At 42.7% G+C, this 18,809-nt stretch overlaps 1 protein-coding gene across 1 annotated transcript in view; it reads right to left on the minus strand.

Moving 5' to 3' along the window:
• Positions 1-18,809, minus strand: part of LOC149452878 (transmembrane protease serine 3-like) — a 67,076-nt gene that overhangs the window by 10,910 nt on the left and 37,357 nt on the right. The window contains exons 7-12 of the mRNA XM_089688866.1: positions 17,934-18,056; positions 16,861-16,904; positions 15,296-15,461; positions 10,945-11,114; positions 2,485-2,580; positions 2,120-2,262 (exon numbers count right to left, since the gene is read on the minus strand). Coding sequence (XP_089544992.1) covers positions 2,120-2,262; positions 2,485-2,580; positions 10,945-11,114; positions 15,296-15,461; positions 16,861-16,904; positions 17,934-18,056 — 742 coding nt within the window. The remainder of the gene's footprint in view (positions 1-2,119; positions 2,263-2,484; positions 2,581-10,944; positions 11,115-15,295; positions 15,462-16,860; positions 16,905-17,933; positions 18,057-18,809) is intronic.

Consider the following 18,809-nt stretch of genomic DNA (forward strand, 5'->3'; position numbering starts at 1 on the left):
TAAACTCGGCACCAGAATTATTTTGTGTTTTATAAATGGGATTCAGAAGAATGTGAAACAATATAAAAATAGCATATTATACCATCTGATTAGTGCGGCAAAAAGTTTAATCCTTACATTTTGGCAGGTTCAGGACCCTCCCACAATGAGGGACTGGACTGATAGAGTTGATTATATTAATAGGATGGAGGAGCTACGCCATATGGTGAAAAATTTAGAATAGAATGGAGTAGGTGGTATGAATTTAAAACATCTGAAAAATATCTGAAAATGAGGAGTGCCCTGTTAGTAGAGTCGGAGTATCAAATTGTTCAAAGTGGTTAACTAGCTCTTAGCAAATAGGGTTGCAGACACAGGTCAGTAAACAGGAGGGGAAAGAGATGATAAGAAACAACTGGACGGGGTAAGTATGTTGGGAGGGAAGGCTTTAGAGGGGATGGAAATGAGGTAAAAATAGATGTATTTGTTATGACAAAAGTTATATGGCTGTTTTATGTATTGTAATAAAAATTTTATAAAAGCAGCACAGTGGCTAAATGGTTAGCACTTCTGCCTGGCAGCACTAGGGTCGTTGGTTCAAATCCCAGCCATGGCACCTCCTGCCTGGTGTTTGCATGTTCTTCCTCTGCCTGCGTGGGTTTCCTCCGGGTACTCCGGTTTCCTTCCACACTCCAAAGACATGCTGGTAGGTTAATTGGATCCTGTCTAAATTGTCCCTAGTATGTGTGTGTATGGATGTGAGTTAGGGACCTTAGATTGTATGCCACTTGAGAGTTAGGGACTGATGTGAATGTACAAGATATATGTAAAGCGCTGTGTAAATTGATGGCGCTATATAAGTACCTGAAATAAATAAATAATAAAAAAAGAAGAATCATCCATGATGTGTCTGTACCCGCTACCATCATTGCTTCATTATGACTAGAAAGAAGCAGGTCAAATCAGAACTTCCTGACCAATGCGGATGACTCACTTCATGTTGGCATGGACCACTCACCAATCCTCTATTGGTCCCCAAACAGGAAACATGCACTCAGGTAACATCATGGGTTTACTATCCAAGATGACATCAAGTGTTCCAGAAGAACCAATAGGTTTCTTACTTTTAATCACTACCCCTCATAACTTCAGTGGCCTTTTAGAATTATACTTCCTTTTTAGGGGTGCTATTCTACAAAAATGTATAGTACTTCCTTATAAGAGTAGTTATGATGCAATCCCTTAAAGTGCCCTTCCTGTTTGGGGGCCACTCAGCACTCGCTTCAGTAGTGATCTTCTAAGTGGTCATTTGGTTCTCTTTTTACCCACTTACCATTACACTGGGCAATGTGAATATTTACCTGCCAGAACAGATAATTGAGTCAACACCCCTGAGTTACAGGTGAACTGCATTTTCTATTATTCATTCATCTTTGATCATGAATGACATATGAAGCTCAGAAACAACAAGTTCCCATTTCATAGCTGTGATTTGGGTGTAGGTGGAAATGTTGCCTACGTGCTAAAATCATAATATCTGCATCCGGTTGGCATGGAGACACCATGGAACAGAAGTAGGGCAGTGGGTGAGATAGCCACCCAAAGGCTTCTGTTGGAGACCAGTTTTTGTGCTCCATTCAACTACTGCTCAAGTACAAACACCTATTCACTGTATATAGGTAGGTTCATGGGCAGACAGGTAGATAAATGCTGATGAAGACTAGCCTTCGCATTCTGAACCCTCTCACAGCTTATTATATGCATTATATGTTAGACAGTGAACATCTTTCCAGTCTAAATGGAGTCACAAAAAGATGAGAACATTTTTGTATATCTCAGCGGTGGTCAGGCAGGAAGTGAAGTTGGTGCTCACTGTCCAACACCACTTGGATAAAATAAAAAAAGTGAAAAATTGGTGCATTATGAAGAATGTTCCTACTTTGCAACTGTTCTATACAACAGCACCCAGGGCTATGTGACAGTGGGAAGGGTCCCCACGCCTAAACAACCTACATCTGGTATACATGGGTCCTTGTGAAGCTATACAGTCTACACAGTTGCTATGTCCACCTCTCAATGGGGGTATATGTATTTTTTAAATGATAATGGAATGTGGTTATGTGTGTACATGAAAGTATACCTGACAGGAATCTACTTTTCCATCCAGATAGCCAGCACATAACATTCTCTCGCTGATCATTCCAGGATAATGAGATGACTGATTACAGATGTTTCTGCTGATCAGATGGACCTTGGCCTCTCGTAGGACTGGAGACAGCTGACCTGGGTATCACAGGACAGAAAGAAACTATAAGCCACTCTTGACCTCCCATTTCCAGCCAGCCATGGCTTGGCATAATAGCTGTGTTTCAGGATGATATTGTTGGGGCCTATATGTTATCACTGATGGAAGACAATCATAAAGTGTGCATCAAGATATTACAGCAGACAATTAGCCATACACAGGAGCCCAGCCACACACGTTGAGCCCCTCTGGCTCCTCACCACCCTCGCTCACGTGTCCCCAGCCACTAATCCAGCAGTTTCCTTTGGCCTCAAATTCCTGATGAGTCCTCGGCAGACACACCGGGCGAAGAGTTTCTGCAAGAAGAGTGATTGGAAGAGAAAACAGTGCATCAGCAGCAAAAGCATGTCAAACCTAAAGAAAAGAGATGAACTTGCATTAATTTTATATATATATATATATAATATATACACACACACACACACACACACACACACACACACACATATATATATATATATATACAGTTGCAAGAAAAAGTATGTGAACCCCTTGGTATTACGTGGAGTTTTGCATGAATTGGGCATAAAATGTGCTCTGAACGTCATCTAAGTCACAACAATAGAAGAACACAGTCTGCTGAACATAATACTACACAAACATTAGATGTTGCCATGGGTTAATTGCACATAACATGTAAACATTCACAGTGCAGGGAGGAAAAAGTATGTGAACCTTTGGACTTAATAACTGGTTGACCCTCCTTTGGCAGCAATAACCTCAACCAAACGTTTCCTGTAGTTGCAGATCAGACCTTCACAACGATCTGGAGTAATTTTGGACCACTCCTCTTCACAAAGCTGTTTCAGTGTAGCAATATTCTTGGGATGTCTGGTGTGAATCGCTCTCTTAAGGTCATACCACAGCATTTCAATCGGGTTGAGGTCAGGACTCTGACTGGGCCACTCAAGAAGGCGTATTCTGTGCTGTTGCAGCCATTGTTTTGTTGAATTACTTGTATGCTTTGGGTCATTGTCCTGTTGCATCAGCCATCCTCTGCGGAGCTTCAGTTGGCGGACAGATGGTCGTACGTGTTCCTGCAAAATGTCTTGATAAACTCTGGAATTCATTTTCCCATCAATGACAACAATCCGTCCAGGCCCTGAGGCAGCAAAGCAGCCCCAAACCATGATGCTCCCTCCACCATGTTTTACAGTGGGGATGAGGTTTTGATGTTGGTGTGCTGTGCCTTTTTTTCTCCACACAGTATTGTGTGTTCTTCCCAAACAACTCAATCTTGGTTTCATCTGTCCACAGTATATTTTGCCAGTAGTGCTGTGGAACATCCAGGTGCTCTTTTGCAAACTTCAAATGTGCTGCAATATTCTTTTTGGACAGCAATGGCTTCCTCCGTGGTGTCCTCCCATGTACTCCATTCTTGTTTAATGTTTTCCTTATTGTAGATGTGTCAACAAAAATGTTAGCATGTGCCAGAGATTTCTGTAGGTCTTTTGCTGACACTCTGGGATTCTTCTATACCTCATGCAGCATTCTACGCTGTGCTCTTGCAGTCATTTTTACAGGACGACCACGCCTAGGGAGAGTAGCAACAGTGCTAAACTTTCTCCATTTGTAGACAGTCTGTCTTACCGTGGACACATGAACATCAAGGTTTTTGGACATACTTTTGTAACCCTTTCCAGCTTCATGCAAGTCAACAATTCTTGATCGTAGGTCTTGTGAGAGCTCTTTTTTCTGCGAGGCATGGTTCACATCAGACAGTGCTTCTTGAAACCAGTAAACCCAAAACAGGTGTGTGTTTTTTAAGGGCAGGACAGCTGTCAGCAACACATCCAATATCATCACACTGATTGGAGTCAAGGTTGGCTCACTCCTGGCTCCAATTAGCTCTGGGAGAAGTCATTAAGCTAGGGCCTCACATACTTTTTCCTCCCTGCACTGTGAATGTTTACATGTTATGTGCAATTAAACCATGGCAACATCTAATGTTTGTGTAGTATTATGTTCAGCAGACTGTGTTCTTCTATTGTTGTGACGTTGATGACGTTCAGAGCACATTTTATGCCCAATTCATGCAAAACTCCACGTAATCTCAATGGGTTCACATACTTTTTCTTGCAACTGTATATATATATATATATATATATATATATATATATATATACATACATACATACACACACACAGCTGTGTTCAAAATAATAGCAGTCAGACATCACTAACCTGATCAATCACTGTTTTTGGTAGAAATGATATTTCTACATGGCAAATAATTTACTAGCAGGTGTAGTAGAGTCATAGAAATCCAACAGTCATGACATGCATGCTGCTGATTCTGTGTAATTGAATCACTAATTGAAAGGGGCATGTTCAAAATAATAGCAGTGTGGAGTTCTATTAGTGAGGTCACTCATTCTTTGAAAAACAGGTGGCAATTATTGCCCTTATTTAAGGAAGGAAGGCAGCAAATGTTGTACATGCTGGTTACAGTGCATTTCTCTCTGAAATTCTGAGGAAAATGGGTCGTTCCAGACATTGTTCAGAAGAACAGCGTACCTTGATTAAAAAGTTGATTGGAGAGGGGAAAACATATAAAGAAGTGCAGAAAATGATAGGCTGCTCAGCTAAAATGATTGCAAATGCTTTAAAATGGCAACCAAAACCTGAAAGACGTGGAAGAAAGCCAAAAACTACCATTCGAATGGATAGAAGAATAGCCAAAATGGCAAGGACTCAGCCAACAATCAGCTCCAGGAAGATCAAAGAAGGTGTAAAGTTCCCGGTGAGTACTGTTACAATTAGAAGACGCCTATGTGAAGCCAAGCTATCAGCAAGAAGCCCCCGCAAAGTCCCACTGTTGAAAAAAAGACATGTGCTGAAGAGGTTACAATTTGAAAAAGAGCACATTGACTGGCCTAAAGAGAAATGGTGCAACATTTTGTGGACTGATGAAAGTAAGATTGTTCTTTTTGGGTCTAGTGGCCGGAGACAGTTTGTCAGACGACCCCCAAACACTGAATTCAAGCCACAGTACACTGTGAAGACAGTGAAGCATGGTGGTGCAAGCATCATGATATGGGGATGTTTCTCATACTACGGTGTTGGGCCTATTTATCGCATACCAGGGATCATGGATCAGTTTGAATACATCAGAATACTTGAAGAGGTCATGCTGCCTTATGCAGAAGAGGAAATGCCCTTGAAATGGGTGTTCCAACAAGACAACGACCCCAAACACACCAGTAAACATGCAACATCTTGGTTCCAGACCAACAAGATTGACGTTATGGAGTGGCCAGCCCAATCCCCGGATCTTAATCCAATAGAAAACTTGTGGGGTGACATCAAAAATGCAGTTTCTGAGGCAAAACCAAGAAATAGAGAAGAACTGTGGAATGTAGTTCAATCACCCTGGGCTGGAATACCTGTTCACAGGGGCCAGAAGTTGGTTGACTCCATGCAACACAGATGTACAGCAGTTCTCAGAAACAGTTCTTATACAACCAAATATTCATTAAGTGATTCAAAGGAAAGCAAAATCTTCAAACATTTTTCAGTTTATATAGTGAATGTTTGAGTTTGTAAAGAAGAATACAAACACTGCTATTTTTTTGAAGAGTCTAATATTCACTTTTCTTCAATTTTTTAGAGGAACAACACAAATTTGATATATTTTTCTTCATGTTTTGATTTGGAATAGAATGTGTAGTGTTCCCAATGCATTTGTGTGTATGGAAATAAAAGCTATTAGAAGGATTTTGAGCTTTATTCACTTTTTTCAACACACTGCTATTATTTTGAACACAACTGTATATATACGGCCAAAATTTTTGAGACGCCTGCCTTGACATGCACATGAACGTTAAAGGCATCCCAGTCTTACTCCGTAGTGTTCAATATTGAGTAGGCCCACCCTTTGCAGCTATTACAGCTTCAACTCTTCTAAGAAGGCAACTCAGCCACGAAAAATGACAAAGTAGGGTCAGCACATGCTGAAGCGCCAATGCGCAGAAGTCGACAACTGTCTGCAGAGTCAATAGCTAATGACCTCCAAACTTCATGTGGCCTTCAGATTAGAACAACAGTGTGTAGAGAGTTTCATGGAATGGGTTTCCATGGTTGAGCAGCTGCATCCAAGCTTTACATCACCAAGTGTAATGCAAAGCGTTGAACACTGTCACTGGACTCTAGAGCAGTGGAGACCTGTTCTCTGGAGTGACAAATCACACTTCTCTGTCTGGTAATCTGATGGACCTGTCTGGCTTTGGTGGTTGTCAGGAGAACAGTACTTGCCTGACTGCATTGTGCCAAGTGTAAAGTTTGCTGGAGGGGGGATTATGGTATGGGGCTGGTTTTGAGGGGTTGGGATGGCCCCTTAGTTCCAATGAAGGGAACTCTTAAGGCGTCAGCATACCAAGACATTTTGGACAATTTCATGCTCCCAACTTAGTAGGAACAGTTTGAAGATGGCCCCTTCCTGTTCCAAAATGACTGCACACCAGTGCACAAAGCAAGGTCCATAAAGACATGGATGAGGGAGTTTGGGGTGGAGGAACCCATAGAACACCTTTATGATGAATTAGAGTGGAGACTGTGAGCCAGGCCTTCTCGTCCAACATCAGTGCCTGACCTCACAAATGCGCTTCTGGAAGAATGGTAAAACATTCCCATAGACACCCTCCTAAACCTTGTGGACGGCCTTCTCAAAAGGGTTAAAGCTGCAAAGGGTGGGCCAACTCAATATTGAAATCTACGGACTAAGACTGGGTTGCCATTAAAGTTCATGTGTGTGTTAAGGCAGGTGTCCCAATACTTTTGGCAATATAGTGTACATACAGTGTATATATATATATATATATATATATATATATATTGATAAACATACAGTATCTCACAGAAGTGAATCCACCCCTCACATTTTTGTAAATATTTTTTTCTATCTTTTCATGTGACAACACTAAAGAAATGATACTTTGCTACAATGTAAAGTAGTGAGTGTGCAGCTTGTATAACAGTGTAAATTTGCTGTCCCCTCAAAATAACTCAACACACAGCCATTAATGTCTAAACCGCTGGCAACAAAAGTGAGTACACCTCTAAGTGAAAATGTCCAAATTAGCCATTTTCCCTCCCCAGTGTCATGTGACTCATTAGTGTTACAAGGTCTCAGGTGTGAATGGGGAGCAGGTGTGGTAAATTTGGTGTTATCGCTCTCACTCTCTCATTCTGGTCAGTGGAAGTTCAACATGGCACCTCATGGCAAAGAACTCTCCGAGGATCTGAAAAAAAGAATTGTTACTCTACATAAAGATGGCCTAGGCTATAAGAAGATTGCCAAGACCCTGAAACTGAGCTGCAGCACGGTGGCCAAGACCCAACAGCAGTTAAACAGGACAGGTTACACTCAGAACAGGCCTCGCCATGGTCGTCCAAAGAAGTTGAGTGCACGTGCTCAGCATCATATCCAGAGGTTGTCTTTGGGAAATAGAAGTATGAGTGCTGCCAGCATTGATGCAGAGGTTGAAGGGGTGGAGGGTCAGCCTGTCAGTTCTCAGACTATAAGCCACACAATGCATCAAATTGGTCGTCTCACACTGCATTCTGTCGTCTCAGATGGAAGTCTCTTCTAAAGATGATGCACAAGAAAGCTGGCAAACAGTTTGTTGAAGACAAGCAGACTTAGGACATGGATTACTGGAACCATGTCCTGTGGTTTGACGAGACCAAGATCAACTTATTTTATTCAGATGTTGTCAAACGTGTGTGGCAGCAACCAGGTGAGGAGTACAAAGACAAGTGTGTCTTGCCTACAGTCAAGCATGGTGGTGGGAGTGTCATGGTCTGGGGCTGCATGAGTGCTGGCGGCACTGGGGAGCTACAGTTCATTGAGGGAACCATGAATGCCAACATGTACTGTGATATACTGAAGCAGAGCATGATCCCCTCTTTTCGGAGACTGGGCTGCAGGGCAGTATTCCAACATGATAATGACCCAAACACACCTCCAAGATGACCACTGTCTTGCTAAAGAAGCTGAGGGTAAAGGTGATGGACTGGCCAAGCATGTCTCCAGACCTAAACCCTATTCAGCATCTATGGGGCATCCTCAAAACGGAAGGTGGAGGAGTGCAAGGTCTCTAACATCCACCAGCTCTGTGATGTCCTCATGGAGGAGTGGAAGAGAACTCCAGTGGCAACCTGTGGAGCTCTGGTGAACTCCATGCCCAAGAGGGTGAAGGCAGTGCTGGAAAATAATGGTGACCACACAAAATATTGACACTTTGGACCCAATTTGGACATTTTCACTTAGGTGTGTACTCACTTTTGTTGCCAGAGGTTTAGACATTAATGGCTGTGTGTTATTCAGAGGAGGAGCCGCTGCAGGACAGAGATGACAGTTGTTCTTTAAAAATGATGATTTAAGTTGAGCCTTTTCACTAGTGATTTAAATCAACTTGATTTTAATCAAATCTACTCTGATATAAACCCTGTGTGGGTTTCCTCCGGGTACTCCGGTTTCCTCCCACCCTCCAAAGACATGCTGGTAGGTTAATTGGATCCTGTCTAAATTGGCCCTAGTACATGTATGTATGAATGTAAGTTAGGGACAGTAGATTGTACACACCTTGAGGGTTGAGGACTGATGTGAATGTACAATATATATATGTAAAGTGCTGCACAAATTGACGGCGCTATATAAGTACCTGTACTAAATAAATATATATATACATAAATACACACACAGTATACACACACAGTGTATGTGTAATCCCCTATTGATCCCCTATTGCCTGGGGGCCCCATGAGTTGTCAGTTTGCCCCCGGCTGACAACATATTGTATTTATGTGAACTAAGTGGTGTCAGTCCTGTCCAGTTTTCTTTTTACTAAACTACTCAGTCTTCTCACTGCCGTTATTGCCAAAGCATGGGCACTATTTGGTAGTCCCATAATAAGAACTGGGACTCTTTGAGCCAACAAAGGAAGCGTTTGTGGAGTTTTCCCTTAATTATCCTTTTAAGTAAATGGGTCTTTCACCTAACATTCACTGGTGGTGGAGCAATCACTGTCACTGAAAACATATGCATCAGGAAGATCCACTTGTAGTGAATGTTGAATGTCAGGTTCACTACTTCATTAAACATGCCCGTTAATGTTAGGAAATCTGTGCAAAGTACAGACAAATCCCCACTTAGGCAGCTGTCACCATTGGAATATTTGCCCTCAGCACCTAATCTGTGGCCATCTTTAAAATGTTGTAACTCACATTCGTTTATGTCTCTGTGACAGTGGTCATCAAGACAGAGAGGCAAATCTATATAGCAGGGACACAGAAAGCAATAAAACCTTGACAGAAATTCCAACTCTTCCCTATGTCTCTGTAGGGAAGCAGTAGTCTCTCAGCAGAGGTCCAACACACCTCCTGCTAAGTAAGAGCTAGAGCTCTCCAAGCAAAAGGAGCTTGAGCTTTACCAAATGGAGAGCTCTAAGTCTAACTCAGCAGGGGACTTGTTGGAGCTCTACAGGCAGATCACTGCATTCACACAGGTAGCAAAAGTCCTTCTCTACAGTATGCTGGCAAGACACAGGCTCTTCTACTCAGGCTGTGTCTGCTATTTAAAGAAAATAAACTGTATATATTTGCATTTGTTTTGATGCACCTCAAATGTGCTGAGTTTAATTTGGCTTTATACAAGGAACGGCTCTTGCAGAAGCACCCGAAGAGGGAGCTGTACTAAAGCTGGAGAGTGCAAAATCTAGTGCAGCTCTGCATAGAAACCAATCAGCTTTCAGGTTTTATTATCAAAGCTTAATTAAACAAGCTGAAGCTAGAAGCTGATTGGCTACCATACACAGCTGCAGCAGATTCTGTGAACCAGTTTTAGTAAATCCCCCCCTAAGGGTGGCTTAGGATACGTTCACACTTGCGTTGTGTGCAGGCGGCAGAGAGGCGTTTGGGAAGTGTTTTTACCGCTTCACAAACGCCTTTGCCAATTCTGCACATTACAGCACATGGTGCTGTTCTAACGGGAGTGTTTGTGTCGCGTCGTGGCAAAACGGACTCCTCTGGTCGAGTCAGGAGGCGTTGAAGCCTCCTATTCTAGTCTATGGTGCCGCTCCACAAACGCCCGGCCAGCGTTTGCGGGGCGTTTGCGGAGCAGTAACACCATTCAAACTGCATTATAGGCGTTTGTGGGGCGTTTTTAACGCTCGGCAAAGGCTTAGCAACCGCCGCTAAACCGCGCATGCAGCGTTTGCCGAGCGTTAAAAACCGCTCCGCAAACGCCGGACCAACGCTAGCCAACCGCTATAGGGGCGTTTGGCAAGCGTTGGTAAAACAGCCAAGTGTGAATGAGCCCTTATAGCTTTCAAGTAGATTTTATTTATGCCACTTCTGCCTTCATTACGCTTTCAGAAACATGTTTTGGGTGCATCTTGCTACATAAAAGAGAGTGCCAGGGAATTTATTTGTGTTGTGCTCTTGTTCTGGATTACCAATCATGTTCAGTTCTTACTGGCTATAAATCGATGAGCTGTATATCAGTATTTCTCTTTGCAGCTACAGATAAAAGTGTGTTTCAGTACTACCTGTGAGATGCCAAATTTTATTTTATTTTTTTTTTTTGTACCAGCAAATGGCAGTGTTCAGAAGATTCTCCTGCTCATTCAGAAACATTACATACAACATGACCGACATACCAGAGAAGGCCATAGGCTGGCTGGTTTTGATCAGAGCAACATCAAAGTCATTGGTTTCGGGGTTGTAGAGTCCATTGTAGTAGATGCTGCGGATGGAGACAGTTGTCGATGGGTTGAGAGATGTAAAGCCAACGTGAACCTTCCAACGACCCACAGTAAGGAAGTTGGACCTGCCATATGGAAAACAATCAGACCCAGAATGTAGAGTACTCAAAGCATAGGAATACAGCACAAGCACCAAGAAAAAAGGTAGAGACCAAAGTGCCCCAGGGGCTCTCAGTACAGCTTCTTCAGTGAACTCAAACAAGCCATGAATGGACCCAGTAAAGTGGTGATCAGATAGACATTTATTTGCTGGTAAATAATGGGAATAATTGTGCAGTATATATCAGTGTAAATTGGGACAGCAAACCAGGCTAGCTGGTTTTAATCAGAAAGTAATTGGTTTCTGGGTTGTAGAGACCATTGTAGTAGATGCTGCAGATGAAGACAGATGTTGTTGAGTTGGAAGAGTAAAGCCGGCCATAGATGGATTGAATCTTGCCTGGTTCACCAAGGACCAGCCGATATTCAATCCATCTATGGGCATGATAGTTGTACTCAAGTCAATCCATCCTTCGATGGATCAACCAGAATGTCAGATTTTTTACATATGATTGCTGCCAGTGGATATAGCCATTAGCATTAGTAGTCATTGTGTTCTGCTGGCAGGGAAGGCTCCCCGCTGGCAGGACACAATAATTCCACAGGAGAGATTCCCTCATCAACATTGAATGTGTTGATGGGGGAATTGAGCGATTTTCTTTCTTGCAACCCTTCTTCTTGGAATAATCTTGAAAAACACTGAAATTGACTTTAGGTGTCTTTTTTGTGAAAATAAATAATTTAAAATGAACAATTAGTCAAAGACAGGCTGAAAGCAAGGATTATAATAGCCTGATAATTGTGTCACAATACTGATGACCCTGAGAATAGAACTAAAGGCAAAACTCTTTTTTTTCATTTTGGATTGAATGAGGGAGGGTTATGAACCATGTAAGGTTTACTTTTGCCACCTGTGTCCCATTGGGGAGATTTTTCTTCATTTCCTGTCCCATAGCCAATAAAGGAAGTGAGAGAAAGTTCCTCTAAAGTGAGGAAATTCCTGGTTGTCACCAGAACTAGTGCCCCTGGTGGAAGATTTCCCTCTATTCCTGTTCTGGGGACAACCGAAAATATGGGATTTTCTTTCATATTCAGGTTTGGTAATAATGGTAAACAGGACAAATAGAGAGGGTGAATAACCTAACGGGGGCACAGATAGGAATATAAAACTTTAAACCTTAACTTTAGTTATACTTTAACCAAAGACCCAAGGGTTTTGCTTGCCCCTAGGTAAGTTACTCTATGGCCCTCAGGGACCCATTAGGCAATGTTTTCTCTTTCTACTGTAGACTCAAACCTCCCGATCAGCACTTGGATCTGCACAATATAAGGAGAAATATTTGTAAAGTTCCCTTGTGACTCTGAACACCTGTTGTCACAACATTTCAGTATGGAAATTAGTGTTAGTGATCTGGGCAGTGCCAAACTCACACTGCCACAACTGAAGCACCATACTATTGTACTTGCAGTATATCATCAGAACCAGAACTCAAGGAAAGTGTAGCGGTACCTCTGCAGGAGCCAGAATGTTCAAATAGGTCCCTAAGGGTCTTTCCCGTCTTCAGCCCCACAGCCAGGCACACGAGAACAGTCACTCTATGCCTCAGTAAGTCTAGGGGATGTTCTTTTTGGATTTTGAGTAATATGGATACGGATTAGGGAAGAGTGGGCTGCTCCAAAAAGCACTATGTACAACTGAGGACACTAACTTTCTTCTTCTGCAGCACTTTAAAGTGATTGTAAAGGCAGATTAAAAAAAAATAAAGATAAAACAAACATATTTTACTTACCTGTTTTGTGCAAAATGCACATAGCAGCCCTGATCCTCCTATTCTCGGGTCCCCCACGATGCTCCTGGCCCCTCCCTCCTGCCAAGTGCCTCCACAACAAGAAGTTTGCTATGGAGGTACTTGAGCAGCTCGCACTTGAGCAGCTGCTCTATGTGTTCACACACGGGCTCAGCTCAGCCGCACCCCCCACTCTCTCCTCATTGGCTCACTGGATGTGATTAACAGTAGCGGAGCCAATGGTTCTCACCGTAGTCTCAGCCAACGAGAGACCCAGGAGAGCAAAAGCGCTAGTGCACATCGCTGGATCAAGATAGGGCTCAGGTAGGTACTGGGGGGGAGCGGCTGCACACATACGTTTTTTACCTTCATGCATAGAATGCACTGTAGGGGCCAGAAGGGACTTGGTTTAGTTGAAGCAGATGAAAGGCACAAACATGTTCCAATAAATTTTAGCACAGAACAAGGTGAACTAGGCTCTTCAGGATACCAGCCGGTACCCCCTTTCTTTCCTGTACTCTCAGCTGACTCTCAAGCACCAGAGGGGTGGCAGCAGCCCACAGACTCTAGGAACTCTCACACAGTCTGTACTCACAAGCCTGAATGGATGCATCTTTTCAATGTCTTCAAGTAGTCTCAGACCAGACCATCCCTGACACAGTCCCTGAGTCAGCTTCCAGGCTAGCTTGGCTGAGGCTTCATAAACAGCAAACGCAGGGCAGGGTTGCCTGGGAGGGCAGCATGCCCTCAAGGGTGGACTCCTCTTACCCAGGACAAGAGGAGATTGCTCTAAAGTTTCAGAATATTTATACCCTTACCCAGCAACCACTTGTGCTAGGGCCCACAATATTGGCTAACGCAGTATAAATATTCATGCTGCCTATTTACATTACTCAACACCTATGTTCCAGAATATTTTAGGTAACCCTGGAGATATAAAGTGAAGGTAATTAAATCAGCAGCCTGAGATTCATATGCCCCATACTGTATACACGATTAGAATATCATAATATCATCAATAATGCCGCTTTTAAATCGATCTTATATTATTCTGATCGTTAATACACAGCAATTGTCCAAAAAAAAAAAAAACAGAAGTGAAAAGCACAAAAATTGTTATTATACGATATATATATGGTGCGATTTGTATTTAATCAGTACAGTAATTGTCTGAAAATACAATATAAATACATTACATTCTTCAGAATTTTTATTCTGTCATAAAGAATTTTCATAAGTTTAGTAACATCGTCACTTTTGATATGAGACTAGAATGTAGAAAAAAAAATGGGCGATCATTCGTCCGATATTCTGATCCTGTGTACGGGGCTATAGGGCATAAACGAAACAATCCTATGCACTTGCTACAATGAGCTAGAGCTTAAGGCTAGGTTCACATATGTGCGGGTGGTGCCGCTGCGGATCTGTACAAAAATACATGCAGCCGCACCACCCGCACAGAGAAATGCGGACCCGCGGAGTTTTAATGGCACGCCAATCGCACTGGTTTTAATGGCACGCCAATCGCACTGGAAAAACGCAACCGTACTGGGAACCATGGTTCCTGTGCGGGCTGCGTTTTCAGAAGTGCAGGGACTTCTTCTCTGCGTGCCACGGAGCACGGGAGTTCATTCAAATGAATGGGCTCTCGTGCAGGGGCGGACTGACCATTTGGAAACTCGGGCACTGCCCGAGGGCCTGGGGTCAGTAGGGGGCCCCATAAGATGCCCCTGGTACCTTTTCCATAGGCTTTTTGAGTTTGGGCAAGGACACAGGGGCCCCATGATCCCCTATTGCCTGGGGGCCCCATGAGTTGTCAGTCCGCCCCTGCTCACGTGTCCGCGCAAAACGCAGCCCGCATGGCTGCATATATGTGAACTCGGAGTAATTTGCCTAACCCAGAATTGCAGCCACACTGATTGCAGTCAGGTGAAATGAAATTTACCGAACAACAAAGATACTGCCTTGCTGATTACAATCTAAATCTATCTACTTCTGGGACCTAACTAGGAAGATGCTACACTAGGAAATTATTCATTCCTTTGGCATCTTTTAAATAAATGGTTTGAATTGAATTGTCATTTATACTCCTCCAACATTGTCTCTTGCTGGAAACAACTGCCAGGAAAAAAAAAACAGCTCCGTCATATTTAATATGTATATCAAGATATTTGGAAGAGTACATTTTGGAACTGAACAATCCACATCCTTTGGCAAAAAAGCCAGTTGTATAAGAACGTAACAGAACACGTCATTATACTAGAACAATACCTATGATAAACCAGAAAGAAGTTCAAGGCCATGATTCACACCTACACCTCCTATGCGGATGCCTTGTTATAAACAATACTACTGAGGAATATTTTTACAACTCTAGTATTGCATATACAGCCAGACCACATAATAATAAACTGACTCACAGTACAAAGCAGTGAGCCGCGCTCATCACCCATTGCGATGAAATGATGGATCCTCCGCAAACATGGCGTCCGTCCCATCGCAGGCTGGCTACCCATGGCCAACGTCCCCAGGCTGACGGGGACCCTCCAACAATACGCTGACTCTCGGAAGCTGACCGCCCGCAATCTGCAACAAATGCAAAATAGGCAGAGCAAACGGCTTCAAACAGAACACTTATTCTTGGTGAATAAAAAAACACTTTTAGATTTTTCTTTTACTAACATATAGAACATGCAAGTGTATTAAGGGGAGATTTTTTTTATACTATCTGCCTGGAGTTTAGCTTTGTGTTGCATTCTTCACCTTGAGTTCATAAACGCTGCTTTTACAGGCGGTTTAACTTTTTTTTTTAACCTCTGTGTCCGTGCTTATATAGGAGTTTTAAGAAGAAGTTTAGAGGCAGAAAAAAAAATTACTTGCACATCCAGGAGAGGAGCTATTGAGCATATACAAATGCTCAAAAGTGCCTAAATTCACATAGACGGGATTAATGCTGGTTAGTCACGTTCTGGGCAATACAACGTATCGACGCCAGACACAGGAATGTGCATAAACATGCATGAACGCGCATAAATGCACATGCAAAAATGTGTTTTTGCTGCTGCTAAACTTGTGTAGGAGAAAGAAGCATCAATAGAATACCCACTTGTGGACCAACGACGTACTGATACATCGCTGAACTTCAAGTGGTTATACCACGGGCACCATCCTGTTATGGTTTTTTAAAGCTGACAGCCGGCTCTCTTGTAAAAGGAAACAGCGATCGCCTCACATATGCGAAGTATCACCACGAACATCAGATCATGGGCAGTAATACTAGCACCAGACCTCCTCTTTAAATCTAAAGTGGTAACCTGTAAATCAGGGGTGTTTAACTGCGGCCCTTCAGCTGTTGCAGAACTACAAATCCCATAAGGCATTGCAAGGCTGCCAATTACCAGCATGACTCCCAAAGGCAGAGACATGATGGGACTTGTAGTTCCTTCACAGCTGGAGGGCCGCAATTTCACACCTGTGCTGTAAAGGCTTTTAAAGTGTCACCTACGGATAGTAAAATTTACGTCGTTTGTCGCCATTGCACGGGTATGCACAATTTTATAGTGTAACATGTTTAGCATTTAGTTACTTGGTGTAACATCATCTATTATACCTTAGCACAAATTATATTGTGTTTTAGTGCATTAAAATTAAAAAAAGTTTATTTTTCCAAAAATAATGCGTTTGAGAAACCACTGCGCAAATACTGTGTAACATACAAAATTGCAACACCCACCGATTTATTCTGTAGAGCCCCTGCTTTAAAAAAAAATTATATATATACCAAAAAATACTGCAAAAAATACTGATTGTTACATCTAAACAAAAAGTGCCAGAAAAGGTTCGATCTTCAAGTGGATACAGTGGAAGGCTTACAATTGCATCGGTGTATCTGGCACCATCGTCTGACCATAAACTATATTGCAATCATTAAAAAAACCTTCCACTGTTTGCTCTCAGTTGCCTGTGGCAGTGATCATTGTCTTACCTGTGCACTGCAGTGATACACCCTCCTGAGCTGGGCATGATTCCCTGTAAAAAAAACAAAAACAAAGGACACCAGATATGAAGACATAATCTGCTCTCAATTTCCATCTTCCCTCCACAGACAATAAGAACCCATCACATCCATTCTCTTGAGATAATACACCCCATTAGAGCAGCGACTGACCCCCCCCCCCCAAAAAAAAAACGCGCACAGACCCCCATCACATCGCATCTTCCCTCTAGAAATGCAATAAGTCCCCCTTCACAGCCATATCTATATATATATATCTGCATCAAATAAGTTAATATGTCAATGATATGCTTTTATGAAAGCCCATCCCTAATTAAAGTATATGCTCCACCCACAGGGGGCACTCTTTACGCCTAGAGGAAAAGAAATGTAATCTTCAAACACGGAAAGGCTTCTTCACAGTAAGAGCTGTGAAACTGTGGAATAGACTCCCTCAAGAGTTGGTTCTGGCCAGCTCAGTGGATTGCTTCAAAAAAAGTCCTGGATTCTTCCTTAGATACACAGAATATAACTGGATACAAACATTTATAGGTAAAGTTGATCCAGGAAATATCCGATTGCCTCTCGGGGGATCAGGAAGGAATTTTTTTCCCAGCAGGAGCAAATTGGATTATGATTTGCTGGGTTTTTTTGCCTTCCTCTGGATCAACTGTGGGTATAGGATTATAACTTTTTTTTTTTCCTTTTAATATTTGAACTGGATGGACTTTTATCTTTTTTTCAGCCAGACTAACTATGTAACTACAGTGGATTTCTGGACACGGAAAAAAAAGGTGTCCCTAAAAACTTTTTTTAAATCTTGGCAACTATGCATTGTGCTCCAGGGCCAACTGCCGTTATTGGAGTAACCCTCACTTTCAGGACATTTTCTCTCACTTCCTGTCATGTATCTAAAAAAAACCAAAAGGACAGAAGACAAATAAAAACCTGAAGGATGTTCATCCCTTCATCATTGTATTCAAAGCTAAAGAAATGTTGGCCAAAGGTTGAGAAAGACTGATCTAGTGAGTACAGCCATCTAGTGTTCATTTATTGTCACCTACACAGGGCTCAGGAATGTCTCGAGGTTACTGGGAGACCCGATCGTTTTGTTCACCACAGCAAATGACTCTAGGCAGGCGGCATCTGTTGTGTTCAGTGACACCGGAGAAGACACTACTGTGTTGCTGTCACATGGAAAGAAAAGGAGAGATGGTCAGAACAGAATTATCACTGCTATATGTATAGAGGAGGGGAAATCAGAGGTCTCCCATTGCAAACTGCAATTATAAGGCCTCATTCACACAGGGCGTACAATACTGTACACAAATGCAGGGCGATGTTTACCCATATGATGATGCACAGTAGTTCTCTGTATCCCTGTGCAGGCAGTCCCATTCATGTCAACTGGGTCCCAGCGGCTCTCAATATGACATATGTGTGGGTGCGTGTCCCCAAACTCACACTGTCTACATTTGGGGACACGCACCTGCACTCACACGGATGTCAAATTGTGTCCATGCAACTGCTGCGTCCTAATAGACATCAATGGGACTGCTTGCACCGGGATGCATGGAACACCTGTGCATCCCCACACAGGTAAACACGGCCCTGCATGGGCATACGGTATAGTTTGCCCCGTGCCAACAAGGCCTAAAACTATTCACCCAAGTTATACTGTAGAGTCATGCTTCTGTACTCTAGAATTGGTGGAACTCTAGCCAAACCTTTTTTTCTAGTTTGTGAATAGAATGAAAAGGGGATAGAACACTGAATCTCAGGTTTTTTACTGCTGACTGACACCACTGGGGTGAGTTCTCTTCACTTCCTGTTCCTGAGACACAAAAGGAAATGAGAGAAAATCTCCCCCAGAGTTCTGCTCAACTCCTGTTTCGATGACAATGTTTACATGTCTCTGTAATAGCATACTCCAAGACTGG

This window comes from Staurois parvus, unplaced genomic scaffold (assembly GCF_062004578.1).
Source record: "Staurois parvus isolate SC_StPar_1 unplaced genomic scaffold, SC_StPar_1.0 ptg000457l, whole genome shotgun sequence".
Classification (NCBI taxonomy): Eukaryota; Metazoa; Chordata; class Amphibia; order Anura; family Ranidae; genus Staurois; species Staurois parvus.